Source organism: Pseudophryne corroboree, chromosome 1 (assembly GCF_028390025.1).
Source record: "Pseudophryne corroboree isolate aPseCor3 chromosome 1, aPseCor3.hap2, whole genome shotgun sequence".
Taxonomy (NCBI): Eukaryota; Metazoa; Chordata; class Amphibia; order Anura; family Myobatrachidae; genus Pseudophryne; species Pseudophryne corroboree.
In genome coordinates this window covers 223376971-223395471 of record NC_086444.1, presented here as the reverse complement: position 1 = coordinate 223395471, position 18501 = coordinate 223376971, and the positions used below count along the sequence as shown (strand labels likewise).

General features: G+C 45.9%; 1 protein-coding gene across 3 annotated transcripts in view; it reads left to right on the top strand.

Annotated features, from left to right (window-relative positions):
• Nucleotides 1-18501, top strand: part of FBXL17 (F-box and leucine rich repeat protein 17) — a 1047892-nt gene that overhangs the window by 394521 nt on the left and 634870 nt on the right. For all 3 annotated transcript variants that reach the window (XM_063964092.1, XM_063964089.1, XM_063964090.1), the window contains exon 5: nt 15081-15188. In XM_063964092.1, the coding sequence (XP_063820162.1) occupies nt 15081-15188 (108 nt within the window). The remainder of the gene's footprint in view (nt 1-15080; nt 15189-18501) is intronic.

The following is an 18501-nucleotide window of genomic DNA, read 5'->3' as shown; positions in this document are numbered from 1 at the left end:
AAATCCGAACAACAGGTGTCAAGCCATCTGTTTCCTTTGTCAATTCATTATAAGTAGGGGTAAGGATGTTAATCTCTAAATATCTCTGCACATGTTACATCTGCCCCACCTGCAGTGCAGCAATGTTTTGCCCAATTGATAACTCTATTGATTTGCTAACAAATCTGAATAAGGCCCTAAGTTTCCTTAATTAACCAATCAAGCTAAACATCGGGCAAAAATTGCGATAAACCCACATTTGTTTTTTCTCAAAATATCATCGGGGCCAATTGAATACCCCTCATGGTCTCATGATAAAGGCCTGAGACCAAAGAAAAGGCACAGGCAGAGGCAGATTTAGACCTCATGGGGCCCTAAGCGAAATACCGATTTGGGGCCCCCCCTACCTCAAACAATCCATAGCACTATATTTTTGTTCTGACTTATGCCCCCTTACATTACAGATGGAGTTCAGTCTGTGCCTGGGCCTATCACCGCGTCTGGGGTGCGCACGTGTCCGTGACACGCATGCGCCCCATTCACTAGAATGAGAGCGTCTGTGTGCACTCCCGGCGGGGCTAAGCAGCGACCAATCAGACAGAGAGTGCCCCATAGAGGTACTGTGTGGCCAAATAAAATGGGACGTGATACACAGACATATGCCCCCAATAGTGCAGTGCCAGATCCACAATTGCCCTCACAGTGCCAGATCCACAATTGCCCCCACAGTGCCAGGTATACAAATGCCCCCACAGTGCCAGGTATACAAATGCCCCCACAGTGCCAGGTATACAAATGCCCCCACAGTGCCAGATCCACAAATGCCCCCACAGTGCCAGATCCACAAATGCCCCCACAGTGCCAGATCCACAAATGCCCCCACAGTGCCAGATCCACAAATGCCCCCACAGTGCCAGATCCATAAATGCCCCCACATTGCCAGATCCACAGATGCCCCCACATTGCCAGATCCACAAATGCCCCCACATTGCCAGATCCACAAATGCCCCCACATTGCCAGATCCACAAATGCCCCCACAATGCCAGATCCACAATTGCCCCCACAGTATCGGGTAATACACTGTGGGGGAAATTGTGGATATGGCACTGTGGGGGCAATTGTATACCTGACAGGTATACAAATGCCCCCACAGTGGCAGGTATACAAATGCCCCCACAGTGGCAGGTATACAAATGCCCCCACAGTGCCAGGTAAACAATTGCCCCCACAGTGCCAGGTATACAAATGCCCCACAGTGCCAGCCAATTGCTCCCACAGTGCCAGGTATACAAATGCCCCACAGTGCCAGCCAATTGCCCCCACAGTGCCAGGTATACAAATGCCCTACAGTGCCAGGTATACAAATGCTCCACAGTGGCAGCCAATTGCCCCCACAGTGCCAGGTATAGAAATACCCCCACAGAAGTGCCGTAGGCTGCAGCTACTTACCGCTGCTGCTGGGGCTGAAGCTGCTCAGAACGCGGGCGCGCGGCTATGTCTGGCGGCGTGTAGGGACTTCAAACTAGCCGCCGGTTCGTGAGCCAATCAGAGCTCGCAGACCGGCGGCTCCTGATTGGCTGCCGGTCCGCGAGCTCTGATTGGCTCATGAACCGGCGGGTGGTTTGAAGTCCCTACACGCCGCCAGACATAGCCGCGCGCCCGCGTTCTCCTCTCCTGATAGCTGAGACACGCTGCCGCCGGACTGAGCGGCAGCATGTCTCAGTGACACAAGGGGGGGGGGGCCCAGCCCTTGCAACCAGCCGGGCCCTAGGCAACCGCTTAGGTTGCCTAGCGGCAAATCCGCCACTGTTCACAGGTATTGTCGTTTTCTGTGTACATCACAACACACACACATCCAAATTGTATGTTAGTTAAATCTTTAATATGTGATATGTAACAAAATTCATCTTTAACACCACATTCTATGGATATACAGCCAATGCTCTCAACCTAGTTTTGAAAGAAACGTATGATGCAGTGGTGTTTTATGGAAAATGAGCACACCTTCATTTCAAAGTTATACGAATGGAATATCAAAGTGAATAATAACCTTAGTCACTAGATAGGAGCTGAGCTACAGTACATCTAAGCATGTTAATAAAAATATAAAAACAGAATCATTGATTTGACTTATGGATTCTAGATAGGTAAATGAAAGCCTGAAACAGAGAAATTAGAATATGGGGGACAGTTGTATCGGGCACATTAATCCCACTGCATTTAATTTGTTGTTAGTGACATTTTCAGACTGAGACCTTGGGGCAGATGTATTAAGCCTGGAGAGGGGATAAAGAAGGGATAAAGCGGTGAGCAACATAACACACCAGCCATTCAGCTCCTAACTGTCATTTTTTTAAACTGTTTTGACTGGCTGGTGTGTTATCACCTTGCACTTATCACTGCTTTATCATTTCTTTATCCCTTCTCCAGGTTAATACATCTTGGGGTCTATTCGTGAAGCAGTGAAAAGTGTGTAGAAGTGAGCCAGTGGAGAAGTTGCCCATGGTAACCCATAAGCATTGAAGTAACATTTATAATTTGAATACTATACAATTGTACAGAGCAGCTTCTCCACTCTTTACACTTCTCCATTCTTTTCACTGCTTTATAGAGGGGACCCCCTTATTCCTTATTTCATTCTTATGAGAGTTTAAAATATATGATTGAAAATGAATATATACAACAATATTTATATCAATACTATGGAAATAAAAATGAACATAACCTGATACTGCTATTTTTGTTGTCACCATGTTACTACTAAACAGCACAGACCAGTGCGACGGTCCAATCTCTTAAAGTGTTAATGGTCCCCTTCCCCGCTGACAGGACACTAGCTCCTGAGGGAACTATTCGCAAGCCCCACCACGGCGAGCGTACATTCCCGCAGCACGCCGCCACCCCTAACAGAGCCAGAAGAATGAAGAGTGGTGAGTACTAAGTCGGCGTCCCGGTTAGTGTGTCGCCAGCCATTCATTATGGCGGCTTGAGGGTACGGAGATGCACGGCTTCTAACCGGGGCGCAATGCATCTCCAGACTCGGTACACAACTGCGTCTCAGTACACTGTGCACAGTACCCACACTGGCAAAAACAGCCTTAAAACGGGTCTCACTCCATTTTAAGCACTAGATTACCTCAGCCAGTATAAAAAAGTGGGAAGTCTGCGCACCATTGAAGGGGCGGGGTTTCACTATGAGCGGATCCAGCAGCTCACCAGCGCCATTTTCACTCTGCAGTGGACACAGATGCTGACTGACAGGGACGCGCAGCTCCTCCGGAGTGGCTCAAGTTTACCTCAGAGGTACCAGGGGATCATAGCAGGAGGGGGGGGGGGAGTAGCGATTACTAGTGTACTGGGTACATAGTCTGCGACCCGGCTAAGCTTGGCATTAGCGTTAAAGGCACTGTGTACTGGCTCCACTGTACCTCTGTGTCTCCCTAGAAGGGCTCTTTGTGGGTTAATTGTGCTTTTAACCTTTCCTGTGTGTGTGTGTGTGTGCTGTCACATTTACAAATGTCAGGCAAAGAGTGTGTTTCATGTACGTCAGAGTGTTCCTCTTCCCCAGGGAGTTCACTCCTATGTACTCAGTGCAATGCACCTTCCCAGGTTAGTGGGGCTGAACCAGCATGGCTGGATTACATTAAAGGAATGATTGTCCAATATTTGTACTAAATTGACCCGCAGTGATAAAGAGATGCAATATTTAAGACAGTCTGTGGATGAGATTATGAACAGAGACTAAGTTCCCAATCCAGCGTCTCAGTCCCCTACCATTTGTCGACAAAAGCGAACTCTGGCCGATGTACTGCAGTCTGACTCTGAAGGGTGAGACATGGAGGAAGTGGATACAGAAGGGGGGGATGCTGCTCTGTCACATGGAATAGCAGCTCTTATAGAAACTATCTGAGATGTTCTGAAAAATCCTGATAAGATGACACAGGAGTGTGAGGAATCTTATTTTAATGTAAAAAAGAAGTCCTCAGTCACTTTTCCTGTGTCAAAGGAATTCAATACCCATGGGTTAATCTTGATAGGAAATTTCAAATTCCTAAAATGTTACTCTCATAGGAATAAATGGGAACATCCACCGGTAGTGGATGCATCAGTGTCCAGGCTGTCACGGAAAATAGTATTGCCTGTTCCTGGTGCAACCTCCTTAAAAGTCACGGCTGATCGTAAAATTGAGACTACACTCAAATCCTTGTAAACAGCTGCTGGGGTGACCCACTATTGCATGTGCGTGGATTACAAAAGCCATTGCTAAATGGTCATGTAACCTAATTGAGGGGTTAGATTTCTTACCTAGGGGCATACCTCTCAACATGACCCTCTCCAGGAGGGAAACAATGCTCTGCTTCTGGACTTGTTTCTTAATTTATGATTGCTCTCACCTGTGTTGAACAGGTTAATGAATAAGAAAGGTGTTTCAGCACAGGTGATGGCAATCATAGATTAAGAATGAAGTGCAGGAGCAGAGCATTCTGTCCCTTTTGGAGAGGGTCATGTTGGGAGGTATGCCTAGTGGAGAGGTTGTTTAACTGCTGCAATATACAGGACTCTGCAAACTTCATTTTGGAAGCCAAAACAGAGATAGTCTTGCTTAATGCACGCTTATCTCTGTGCTTGCTTGTATATAGCTTACAGTATGTCATACTTGCCTACCTGACCCTCTCCATGAGGGAGAAAATGCTCTGTTCCTGGACTTTCCTGGTAATGTATGATTGCCATCACCTGTGGTGAAACACCTTTCTTATCAATTAACTAGCTCACCACAGGTGATGGCAATCATACATTACCAGGAAAGTCCAGGAACAGAGCATTTTCTCCCTCGTGGAGAGGGTCAGGTAGGCAAGTATGCAGTATGTCCATCTGCTGCAGATCTTCCACTTCTTCTCCTCTAGTATTTTTTATATATATATATATATATATATATATATATATAGTGGCCTTTATTTGATCACCTAAAAGAAACCTTTTCTCCCTTATAGTAATATATTTTTACTTTTACTTTGCTCTTTGTGTGCATAATGAAAGTGTCTGCATTCGATCACATTGTGCTTTGAGTACTAGACCAGCTCTGGATCCACAAATGTGATTGAACACGGTATGATCCCTTTATAGCTAGGGGTATGCCATTTAAGTGTTCTGGTCACACAAGTGGATTCCAGATTGCTTGGCTTTAACTACTGGTATAGGTGTGATTATCCAACAGGTGAAATGACTGGGTTGATGAGATTTTTCCTTCTTTGTAACATTCTGAGTCCCAGCTGAAATAGTTGTATTCACTGATTAGAACAAGAAACACTACTGCTCTTGTCTTAGATATGATTTGCAGCTTGCAGAATGTTATATTTCCTTAACCTGAATCCTACTTGTTTTATTAATGTTTCATTTTATATTATTATATGAGAGATACCTATCTCTCCCTCTATTAAATAATAATAAAAAATAATAAATTAAAAATTAATATAAAAAAATAAATCAATAAGTAAATAAATATATCCCATAATTAATCTGATATGTTTAAATTAAAAGTGGCATATCATGAAAGGTTTTTCTATGTATTGAACCAACATGCCCATTGATGTGGAGAGATAATTATCTGTTCCACAAACAGTTTTATTGTGCTTATAACACCTGTCCCTATGTTTTGAGAATGGTTATATTTCTTGCATTTAGAATAATGTTAGCTTTTATACCGATTTGGTTTTTTTCTGTCTACATTCCATGTGTGTTTCTATTTTTATTTAAAGTGTATATATATATTTTTTTTTATATATCTATGGAAAGTGTATTTCATATTGTCCTTAAAAGAGTTAATATAATGGCAATGATCCCAACACACCTGAGCCCTGACCCTAGCATACACACCTGTCTGTGATGACTGTTGAAAGACAGGATAAAAGGACTATGGGAGAGGCTCAGAATCTACACTCTGCCTCTTGACAGAGCCGCCCTGAGTGCGGAGAAACGCGTTGAAGAAACAGAACGGGACCCCTGTAATTACCACTGTGCACAGGAGAAGCCTATTACCTGGTGCCAACTGGGCATACACGTGGTTCCTTTTGTCATCACACTGCAGGTAACACCGGATCCAGACTGACAGCACTGCACAGCGGCTCTCTGCACTGACGTATCAGCCGCATAGTCACCAGCGGCGGTGTGCAGGAACCCCATACAGCTGGAGTCCGGTTCACAGAAGCAGTATTCAGCTACCATCTGTACCGCTCCATTTATGGTCGGCCAAGCGTACGGACAAACCACACAGCTCCTGCACTTGCAGCTCGTATTGCTGACAGTATAGCAACAAAGTCTGGTGAGCCGCTTGAAACTGCTTTTGCTGTTCAACAGTTTATCCACTACAGTGAGCCATATTTAATAACATTGGAACCCTGCTACTGTGATTATATAGCCGGAGGACACACATTTATTCCTTCATTATGGGCTACACAATATGGATTAAGGTGTCGGAGACTGACTGAACTATTCTGAGAGTCTCCACCTAATACCAGCAATAGTTGTAACTGTAATAAATATATGTACTTATTGCTTAGCCCAGGCATGTCCAAACTGCGGCCCTCCAGCTGTTGAGAAACTACACATCCCTGCATGCACTGACACAGCTTTAGCATTCTCTGACAGCAAAACTGTGTCAGGGCATGCTGGGATATGTAGTTTCACAACAGCTGGAGGGCTGCAGTTTGGACCTGCCTGGCTTAGCCCTTTGGGACTTCCAAGGAATCCCTAGAGTTATGCAATCTGTTTATTTATAAAGCTATCATACACTTCTGTCATTCAGCTCATATGAGATTCGTTTTAACCTTTTTTCATTGTTGTACTATATTATATTATGCTATTAAAAATCTGTGTTTTTATTAAGGTTGTCTTTGTGGTTCCAAGCGCCTACCTGGTATTTATTAATTCACTAGTGGGGGTTTTTTGAGGAGGTTGGCTGCCCCCTCACCAGGTGGCTGCTGATCCACAGGTGTCAATCTACACCGCCCTGCACAGCGCCAACAAACCTTTTAGTTTCTTTCTTGCATAATGCACGCACCACTGCTATGGCAGTATCGGCACGCAGGGGCTTGTGGCTACGCCAGTGGACTGCTGATGCGGACTCTAGGAAAGGCGTGAAAGGTCTGCCATTCACAGGTGAGGCCTTATTTGTAGACGAACTAGACAAATGGATCTCCAAAGCTACTGCGGGTAAGTCTACATATCTTCCTTCCACAGCTACCCCAGCCAGGAAAGCTTACTCGTCTTCAAATTTACAGTCCTTTCAGACAGCCGAGTTTAAGGGCAAATCCAGAGGTGCTTCTACAGCCACTAGAGGCGCAAGAGGTAAACCACGCAAACCAGCAACTACCAGTTCTCAGGAACAGAGCTCAGGCTCTGCATCCTCAAAGCCTTCAGCATGACGGTGGACCGCGATGCCTGGAAGACTGTGGCAGGTGGAAGCCCGGCTAAAATTCTTCAGTCAAATCTGGGCATGCCAGGACCCCTGGGTCATTGGTCTTATTTCCCAGGGCTACAGACTGGAGTTCCAAGAGCTCCCTCCTCACAGATTCTTCAAATCAGGCTTACCAGTTTCACAAGAGGCAAGTATAACTTTACTGGACACCATTCAAAACTGGTATTGACTCAAGTCATTGTCCCAGTTCCACCTAATCAGCAAAACAAGGAGTACTATACCAACTTGTTTGTAGTACTAAAACCGGACGGTTCAGTACGGCCGATTCTGAACCTCAAGTCGCTGAACCCGTACTTAAGAGTGTTCAAATTCAAGATGGAGTCTCTGAGAGCGGTGATCTCAGGTCTGGAAGATGGGTAATTCCTAGTGTCTCTGGATATCAAGGATGAGTACCTTCACATTCCGATCTGACCGCCTCATCAGGCTTATCTACAGTTTGCACTGCGGGACTGTCACTACCAGTTCCAGGCCCTGCCATGTGGTCTCTCCACGGCACCGAGGTAGTTTACCACGGTGATGGCAGAGATGATGTTTATACTCCACAAACAGGGAGTGAACATATTTCCATACCTGGACGATCTTCTGATAAAGGCGCCGTCCAGGGAGAGGTTGCTGGACAAAATTGGTCTTTCAACCAGACTTCTCCAGGATCATGGGGGGATTCTGAACCTTTCGAAATCTCACCTAGAGCCGACACGGAGGCTTCCATTCCTGGGAATGATACTGTACACGGATTCGCAGAAGGTGTTCCTTCCGTTGGAAAAGGCATTAGTATTACAGTCAATGGTTCGGGATGTCCTGAAGCCCACCCGGATATCGGTGCATCTATGTATTCGCCTTCTGGGGAAAATGGTGGCCTCTTACAAGATGCTTCAATACGAAAGGTTTCACGCAAGACCCTTCCAGCTCGATCTGTTGGACAAATGGTCCGAATAGCATCTTCACATGCACCAGAGGATCCGTCTGTCGCCAAAAGCCAGGATCTTTCTTCTGTGGTGGCTATAGACTTCTCACCTCATTGAGGGTTGGAGGTTCGGTATTCAGAATTGGATTCTGTTAACCAGAGAGGCAAGCCTCAGAGGTTGGGGAGCAGTTACCCAGGGAGTGCAGTTTCAAGGAAGATGGTCAAGTCAGGAAGTCGTCCTTCCAATCAACATTCTGGAGCTCAAGGCCATATACAACGCCCTTCTGCAGGCCTCAAATCTTCCTCAAGGTCATTCAGGTCCAGTCGGACAATGTGACGGCAGTAACATACATAAACTGACAGGACGGAACGAAAAGCAGAGCAGCAATGTCACAGCTGTCAGGAATTCTCATCTGGGCAGAAAAACACGCTGTGGCGTTGTCAGCGGTCTTCATTTCGGGAGTAGACATCTGGGAAGCAGACTTCCTCAGCAGACACCACCTGCACTCAGGGGAGTGGGGCCTTCACCCGAAAGTGTTCAGGTGCTTACACGTCGATGGGGATATCCACAAATCGACTTGATGGCCACTCGTCTCCACAAGAAGCTCAAGCAGTATTGTTCTATGTCGAAGTCCCACAGGCAGTGGTGGTAGATGCTCTGACGACTCAATGGGTCTATCAGATGGTGTACGTCCACTTCCTCTGATCCCAAGAATTCTCAAAAGAGTAAAAAGGGAAAAGGTTCAAGCAATACTCATTGCTCCGGACTGGCCAAGAAGGTCCTGGTATGCGGACCTTCTGGAGATGCTTCTCGAAGATCCGTGGCCTCTACCTCTTTGCGAGGATTTTCTGCAACAAGGCCCGTTCGTCTATCAAGACTTACCGCGGTTACGTTTGATGGCATGGAAGTTGAACGGCTGATTCTAGCCAGGAGAGAGATCCCTGACAGGATTATCCCGACTATGATCTAAGCCAGGAAGGGGGTAATGTCTAAACATTACCAGCTTATTTGGAAGAAATACGTCTCTTGGTGTGAGAGCAGAAATTATTCTGCAGTGGAATTCATCTGGGACGTTTCCTGCTTTTCTGCAGGCAGGTGTGGATATGGGCTTCCGGTTGGGCTACATAAGTCCAGATTTTGTCCTTATCCATTTTCATTCAGAAACAATTGGCTTCTCTCCCTGGGGTGCAGACATTCTTGAAAGGTGTTCTGCACATCCATCCTCCCTTTGTGCCTCCCACGGCACCTTGGGATCTCAATTTGGTGCTGCAGCTACTCCAATCGGACTGGTTTGAACCAGTACCGAAGGTAGACATAAAATATTTTATGTGGAGGACCATCACACTGTTGGCCTGGGCTTCAGCGATGCGTTTGTCGGAACTGGGGGCGGTGTCTCACAAGAGCCCCTATTTAATTTTCCATGATGATAGAGCTGAACTCAGAACTCATCAGCAATTTCTTCCTAAAGTGGTGTCGGCGTTTCACATCAGCCAACCTATTGTGGTTCCGGTGGTTACCGACACCTCTGCTGCTTCAAAGTCTTTGGATGTGGTGAGGGCTTTGAAGGTGTATGTAAAGAGAACAGCTTGTCACAGAAAATTGGACGCACTGTTTGTTTTTTAAGATCCCAATAAGATTGAGTGTCCTGCTTCTAAGCAGTCAATTGCACGCTGGATCAAGCTCGCTATTCAGCATGCTTATGCATGATGCTGGTTCCAAAATCTGTACAGGCCCACTCTACTAGATCGGTAGGTTCTTCTTGGGCGGCTGCCCTGGGTGTCTCGACTTTACAGCTCTGCCGAGCGGCTACTTGGTCTGGTTCGAACACGTTTGCTATGTTCGACACTTTGGCCTCTGAGGATCTTCAGTTTGGTCAATTAGTTCTACAGGAACCTCAGCACACTCCCACCCGGTTTGGGAGCTTTGGCACTTCCCCATGGTACTAAATGGAACGCCAGTATCCTCTAGGACGTAATAGAAAATAGGATTTTAATTACCCACCGGTAAATCCTTTTCTCGTAGTCCGTAGAGGATACTGGGCGCCTTTCCTGTGCTTTGTTTTTCCGGCACTGTTACTTGGTTAAGTATTGTTGGTTCAGATGTTGCTGTTCCTGTTTCCAGTTTGTTTAGCGTAGCTTTCCTCTTGTTGTGTGTGCTGGTTCGGAATCTCACCACTGTCCTTTTATATCCTTCTCTCAGAGTATGTCCATCTCCTCGGCACAGTTTCCTAGACTGAGCTTGGTTGGAGGGTCATAGAGGGAAGAAGCCAGCCCACACTATCAAAGTCTTAAAGTGCCCATGGCTCCTAGTGGACCCGTCTATATCTCATGGTACTAAATGGAACCCCGGTATCCTCTACGGATTACGAGAAAAGGATTTACCGGTAGGGAATTAAAATTCTATTTTTTCTTCCTTTGTGTACAACTGTGCTTAGGACATTTTTATCCTTGGTTTGAATAACCATGACTGTGTCTCCATCATACACATGTAGGGCCCCCATCAGGGGGAAGGGGGGTACAGCAGTAAGGGTCCCGGACTGCCTGAGGGGCCTGCTTTGCCCAGAAACTTAGCTTGTTTCCTTTGTAGTTGGCCTAATATTATCTGGCCTTGAGGGTAGAGTTTCTGTACCACCAGAATAACACATGGGTTTGGTGGCCTTTTTGGATAAGCATATGGTAGATGAGATAGAGGATTTAGGGGACAGCTTGGAAAAGGAATAACAGAGAGAAAAATGAATTGAATCAGAAAGAGTAGATTAGAAAATGGAAGAGTTTTTAGGGTGGAAGGAAAGAGACAGAGAATGAGAGAGAGAGTGCAAAGTGCAGATAGAGTAGGAAAAGCAGAAATTATTCAACGTGTATTTCAGTAATGTTTCTGCCATTAAAACTTACACTCTGATTGCTGAAACATCTGTTCTGCCACCTGTACTGTATGCTCTGATTAATTGGGAATTAAGACAACAAGGAAAAATCTTGCTGGAGGATTATGTATTTTAGCAAAAGTTTAAGCACATACAACTAAACATATAGTGGCCAATTCAGTTGCTTTTCCCTGATTCTACCACTGGAGGGCGTAAAACGGAGCATTTCAATTGTTGCTCCGTTTAGATGTCCAGTAGATGCGGGGCTGACATTTATTCTCGCAGCCTCCTGAAGTGCGAGAAGAAATGTGCGCAAAGTCAGCACTTAGGATGTCCGAATGGGAGTTTGGACGCCCAAAGCAGGACTTTAGATTGGGTTATCCGTTTCACGCGGCTAAACCCTGTCTGTTTGAGCACAACACGCGCGATGTGATGTGCGCCCAAACATCTCTTGAATTGTGACTATAGCTTGGGCATCTAAACAGTCCCGTTTAGACAGAATGTTTAGCCCAAAACAATTGAATCAGCCTCATATTGTTGAAATGCCCCTGCTTATACATTTTTTGCTATCTGTCCTCCAGGAGATCCATCAAGAAGGAGGGTCAGGGGAGAAGCGCAGTAGTATGATGCTACTGTCCGAAAGCAGTGCACTACTATACTGTTTCCTTACTGTGCATACATGCTGGGCACTAGAACCCGGGGGATGCGGGCGGGATGCCGTCAGTCGGATTAGTAATGCAGCAGGTGGCGTGACGCCTCCTGCTGTATTACCATACCATGCATTACAATATTAGTGCTATTGCTGCTCCTTCTATGTAAGCAGCAGCAACAGCAACTCCAAGCACATCTTAATCAGAGCCCAATATGTATGACCATTTTTTTATCTGAAATAAAAACAGCAGTTGTAATATGTTTTTCTGCTCATTATTGCGCCTTAGAGTCATAATCCTAAATCCAGCTTACTGTCATTTGGCATGTTAATGATGCTTTTGTTTTTATTACATTCTATCCTGTTTGTCTCTATTACTTACAAAATGAATGTTTTATTTGCTTTGTAATATGTACCACATATCTATCATATACAAGACAAACAACTCACTGTGTAATGCCTTTATTGCTGGGTGCACTTTAGCAGTAACTGGTTATTGCTAAGACATTTTGTTGTCCCTTTTTCCTTTTTTTTCATCTGCAAACTGTAAGAACAAACAATGTGTTGCCTAAGTACAGAGCCATATTTAGACTTTTTAAGACATCATTAAATTGGGGAAATGAAAGGCATTGGTTGTTGATGCATTGTATGGAAACAATACATACATGTTGGGTGTTATTTTCTAAGATGGGTATACAATATCAGAGGAGAAGCAGGTGGGCGGTGATGGGGGTGGGGCCAAGCAAATGGCATCATTAGGCCCTACCTGCTCATGGGAAAATGCCGCGATTGGTTCGGATTTACATAGGGTGGGGCTAAAACAATGCAATTATCATATAATCCCATAGGCCACGCCCCCTCTGGTGAGTCAGCGGTTTTTATGTATTTATCTTCACATTCTGCCCACTTCACAAGGAAGTGGGTAGAATGTGGGAGAGGTGCCTGCTCTTACAGGTCTGCAGGGAACTACTCATGAAACTGTGTGTGTCCCACAGAATGCGGGAGAGTAGGCAAGTATTATACCTGTAAGGTACAGTAGCCTATAGCAGTTAATCAGGTTTGCTTTCATTCATTTGCTTTGCACTGATCTTCAGAAGAGCTGCATAATAATCTTAGGGGAACAAGAGCGGAGAAGTGAGCCAGTGGAGAAATTTCCCCAACAACCAATCAGCAGCTCTGTATCATTTTATAGTATGCAAATTATAGATATTACTTCAGTGCTGATTGGTTGCCACGGGCAACTTCTCCACTGGCTCACTTCTCCGCTCTTATCACTGCTTAGTAAATGTACCCCTAAATCTCAGTAATGGGTAAAAGCCATCTATATAGTCAGATAACCTTATAAATATGCCTTTTTATGTAAGATAATGAAATGTTACAAAATAAGACGAAACACACCTGACAGAAGAGAAAATAGTAGCTGGGAACTGCAGGTAAGAGCTCTTACAGCCACCTGCTACCCATCCTGCATATGCAGTCACAATGCCTACGGACAGAATGTTGACAGTAGAATGTCAACATTCATGATATCAACAAAAGTAGGTCATCATTCATGATGCCGACATGGTTAAATTGTGATTATTAATGACGACATTGTCAGAATGCCGACATTTGCATTAGTGTTAGTGATAGATGTGCCCATAAAACACATGTTGACATATCAGCAGTGTCACCGTGAAGACGTTATCAATATCTTCACATGGTCAATGTTGAGATTAAGATATGTTGTCATACATATGGAGGCATTGTGAATGTTAAATATACCACACCCCAAAACTGCACTAGACAGATTACAAAATAGTTTATTCTTATCTGTTGCTATGGGTTACTGTGATGTGGATTTTACATATACTGTAGTTAGTACATAGGCAGTTTTGTGTGTAAATGGTTAAACTTGTTAATGGATCCCACCACAGCATGATACAAGAAAGGTTTCATTGCTTATGGCATTGCATATACAGTAATGGTATATTTCATTTTGAAGAACCAATCTTTTATGTTCCTTACACCTCTTCTTTTTAGACACAGTTGTCACTTCTGTGACTACTGTAAATAGGATGTATTACTAATGGTGAACTCGTCTTCGGCTGAATGAGGGACACTATGTAACTGCTCTGTGGTATTGATTAAACCATTGTGCAGTGATTACAAGCCAGCTGTAATGTTCCGTTATGGATTTTGTTAATGTACAAAGTTCATGCACAGTTTGTACTATCATCCATGCAGGATGATGTTCGTACGGTATATTTAGAAACCAAAAATAGCAAACAGTTTTAAGTGTCAGAAATTGAGACACCATGGAGACAATCTAGCAATAGATCACCATGTTGGGTTACACCGCACATACAGTATAAGCAGACCGTTATTAAAGGGACATGGATTTCTTTAGGCTAGGCCCATACAAGTAAGAGTTTCTGTTTATAAAATGATACTCTCAAATATGCAAAACAAACAGGCAAATCTTATGTAGATTTGTGCTCTATGCAATCCTCTATCAAAGCTGTAAACATTTATATATGAGGGATAATTGAAAATTTATTAACCAACTTCCCTGTCATTTTCTTTGAGCTCATGCTTTGTCTGTGGATGAAAAATTTGCTTATAGGGGTCAATCCAATCACCTGCGAAAGGTGCGAGTAAAGACAGGCAACGGAACCCGAACTGCACCCATCGCAGCCCCTTCTAGTGCCTGATTTGCATATTTTAGCTCCGCGAGTCAGCGGTACTGTAAGTGTGGCATACAGCTGAACTTAATTGCACTCGCGAAGATATTGCAGGTAATTGGATTTACCCCTTATATTCCAATCAATTGTTATTTTTACACACATTTATGTAAATATATCATTGCTTGTAAAATAAGAGTTTGTTGGTAAAATAAATGGGGCTATTATAGTTGGCAAAAATATCATTGGACACCCTTCTAAAATGGTAGAGACTTGGGGGTTGTGTTTATTATTTATGTTATTTAGTAAACTGTAAATGATTGTGATGGTTTAAATTCAGCTTCCCAAGAATACCCTTGCCTAAATCTCCCGCTCCCCCGCCTTCAGTCGGCATGCATCTTTCATTTGCTTACCTATCATTCAGTGGTGGTAGTGGTTTGTGGGAAAGGGGTTGCTGAAATATTGTACTTGTATTGGTGGCAGCTAAAACAGCTTTGTCTTTATGAGATACATGATTCAACAAGTCCTTTTTTGTCTTGTGCATTTCAGGTGTCCGATAAGTCTGTGGAAGCCTTTGCTGAACACTGTCCAGAACTGCAATATGTTGGATTCATGGGCTGCGCTGTTACTTCTAAAGGAGTTATACGTCTTACCAATGTAAGTAGGCCAGCTCATTCACTGAAATTTTTTTGTGGTTACATTTTCATTACTAGATCAAGGATGCAAAGAATAAGCGTACCTTTGTAGATCATGTTTTGGGTGTTTAAAAGGATAAGATTTTAGAAAAAAAAAACGATCAGCATTAGATATTTAAAATCACTAGTTGGTGCAGCAACGAAGACAGGCTATGCTGATAAAAGCTCTGGTGAGGGCAGTCTGCAGGTTCAGATAGTGGCACTGAGACGGGTGGGTACTAATTCCCCTGGCCCAGGTCCCCCCTCCTTACCTTGCAGCACTTCTCCTTAGCCCAGCACATGTTGATGTGTTCTGGGCTGCTGTGTGTCCAGGGAGGCATTTAAAATACGTTTTTTCTCTATTTTTTTTTATGGGTTTACGGCCACGCCTCCTGAAAACTTCCTGGTCCCAGCTAGGCTCTCTACTGCCCTGGGTTTTTGCATAAAAAAGTATATAATCAGTGGTAAGCCATAGAAACTGTCTGTTTTTATAAGCTGTAAATTATAATACTGATGTAATATATGAGTTTTTTTAAAAGCTCATATATTACATCAGTATTATAATTTACAGATCAACAGAAAACAAGGCAGTCATAGAGATCTTGCTTTAAAATTAGTCCTACTAAGGAAATGGTTCAGAGACATTTCTTTTGTTCACTTACCTTAGAATTATAGAATGTGACAGCAGATAAGAACCACATGGCCCATCCAGTTGGCCCTTTCGGGTTAGGAGTTAGGGAGGCAGTCAGTTGACCACCGGACGGGATCCTGGCTGTCAGTATACCGACACCGGAATCCCAACACCACCCGTAATACCGGCGGTTGGAGTCCCGACCGCCGGCATATTCCCTTACTTGGGTGGTGGTACACACCACCACCTGAGGGGGAATAGAGCCCTGTAGCGACCCAAGGTCGCCACCGGGCCCAAAGTGTGGAGTGCACAGTGAGCATGCGAGGGGACGCGTTGTGCTCGCCGCTGGGATTCCGGCTGTCGGGATTCCAGCGTTGGTCTCATGACCATCGGGATCTCATACTGATACCAGGAGTTAGAGTATTTGGGTTCATTTAGGGTTTTGATTCATTAAGTATTCATGTTGTTTCAATTTAGGATGCAAGCTGTAGCAATGAGCAAGGGTTAGTTTAGGGCAGAGCCGTAACTAGGTGTGTGCCGATGGTGCCTTGTCCACAGCGCAAATGCATTGAGGGCGCACCATCGGCTATCACACCCGCTAGCTCCGACTGACTGCTGATGGCTGCGGCGCCGCCTGTGTCCCGCGGACGGCGGCGCCGCCTGCATGATCCTGCTGAAGTTGCCGCCGCCGCCCGCGTCCCTCTGCAGCTGCTGCCTGCTCACCCGCCCGCAACTTCCTCTGAAAACTTCCTCTGAACTGAAGTTGAAGCCGAAGCCGCCGCTGTACACCTGCCCGCCCGCCTGTGTCTAGTTGAAGCCGCCGGCTTCAGCTGGACACGGGCGGGCGGCGGCTTCGGCTTCAATCTCATTTCAGAGGAGGTTTTCAAGTTGCCGCTGCTGCTGTAAGCTCAGTGCAGCGCTGCGGCGTCAGTATAACAGATGGCCCAGCGGCAGCCCGGCCCCCCTCCCCTGCAATTCGGGAGAGACGTCACGTGATGATGTCAGACGTCTCTCTCACACAGCCCTGCGCCCTGACTCTCCTGCTGCACAGCGAGGAGCCCTGCAGCCTATAGAACGTGGAACTTGGAAGAGCCTGTGTGCTGCTGTCGACTCTGGTTAGTAAAGTCCGAGTCCCCACTGACAGCACGTACACACAGCCGCTGATGCTGCGCTCCGTTTCCTCCTGCCTCCTTTTTTCCTGCATCTCCCCCTCAGCACCCTTATCCTCACCCTCCCTGTGTCTCCCCCTCAGCACCCTCATCCTCACCCACCTTGTGTCACCCCCTCAGCACCCTGATCCTCACCCTCCCTGTGTCTCCCCCTCAGCACCCTGATCCTCACCCTCCCTGTGTCTCCGCCTCAGCACCCTGATCCTCACCCACCTTGTGTCTCCCCCTCAGCACCCTGATCCTCACCCTCCCTGTGTCTCCCCCTCAGCACGCTGATCCTCACCCTCCCTGTGTCTCCCCCTCAGCACCCTGATCCTCACCCTCCCTGTGTCTCCCCCTCAGCACCCTGATCCTCACCCTCCCTGTGTCTCCCCCTCAGCACCCTGATCCTCACCCACCTTGTGTCTCCCCCTCAGCACCCTGATCCTCACCCTCCCTGTGTCTCCCCCTCAGCACGCTGATCCTCACCCTCCCTGTGTCTCCCCCTCAGCACCCTGATCCTCACCCTCCCTGTGTCTCAACCCTCAGCACCCTGATCCTCACCCTCCCTGTGTCTCCCCCTCAGCACCCTGATCCTCACCCTCCCTGTGTCTCCCCCTCAGCACCCTGATCCTCACCCTCCCTGTGTCTCCCCCTCAGCACCCTGATCCTCACCCTCCCTGTGTCTCCCCCTCAGCACCCTGATCCTCACCTTCCCTGTGTCTCCCCCTCAGCACCCTGATCCTCAACTTCCCTGTACCTCCCCCTCAGCACCCTGATCCTCATTCTCCTTGTGTCTCCCGTAATGTGTAAAAAGGGGGACTGCCGCCTCAATGTGTAAAAGGGGGACTCTGCTGCCGTAATGTGTGAAAGGAGGACTGTCTGCCTGCCTAATGTATAAAAAGGGGGACTCTGCAGCCGTAATGTGTAAAACGGGTACTATACCTGCCGTAATGTGTAAAAGTGAGCTCTGTGGCCATGCTCCTTCCCCATGAAGCCACACCCCCTATATTTTGAGCTCACTGGCCTTGTTTTTGTATAGGGGGGGGGGGGGGGGGCGCCGATGCTGTTTCTTGCACACAGCGCTGAAATGTCTAGTTACGGCACTGGTTTAGGGGTTTGGGTAATAGGATTGGTTTGGGCTAAGGGATTTCTGACTGCAAAGCAGACCCCATAAGTTACCAAGCTCTGGAAAGTGAAGCCTGTAATACCCTATGGTTCCCTTCCCACCTGCCCCTGATAATGCATTCTCAGGCTAGAGGTCACACATGCAAGTAAATTCACTTATAGTGGAATAAGCGTCTAGTCCTACAGAGTCCATAGACGCCACTGTAGTTTGAAAACTACATTTGGTCTTGGCTGGCTTGGGAAAGTTAAAACCATGTTATAATGATATTTTTGCAGTGATTAAAAAAACAAGATTTTAAACCTACCTGTAAATCTTTTTCTCCTAGTCCGTAGAGGATGCTGGGGACTCCGTAAGGACCATGGGGGGAGGGGGGGGGTGTATAGACGGG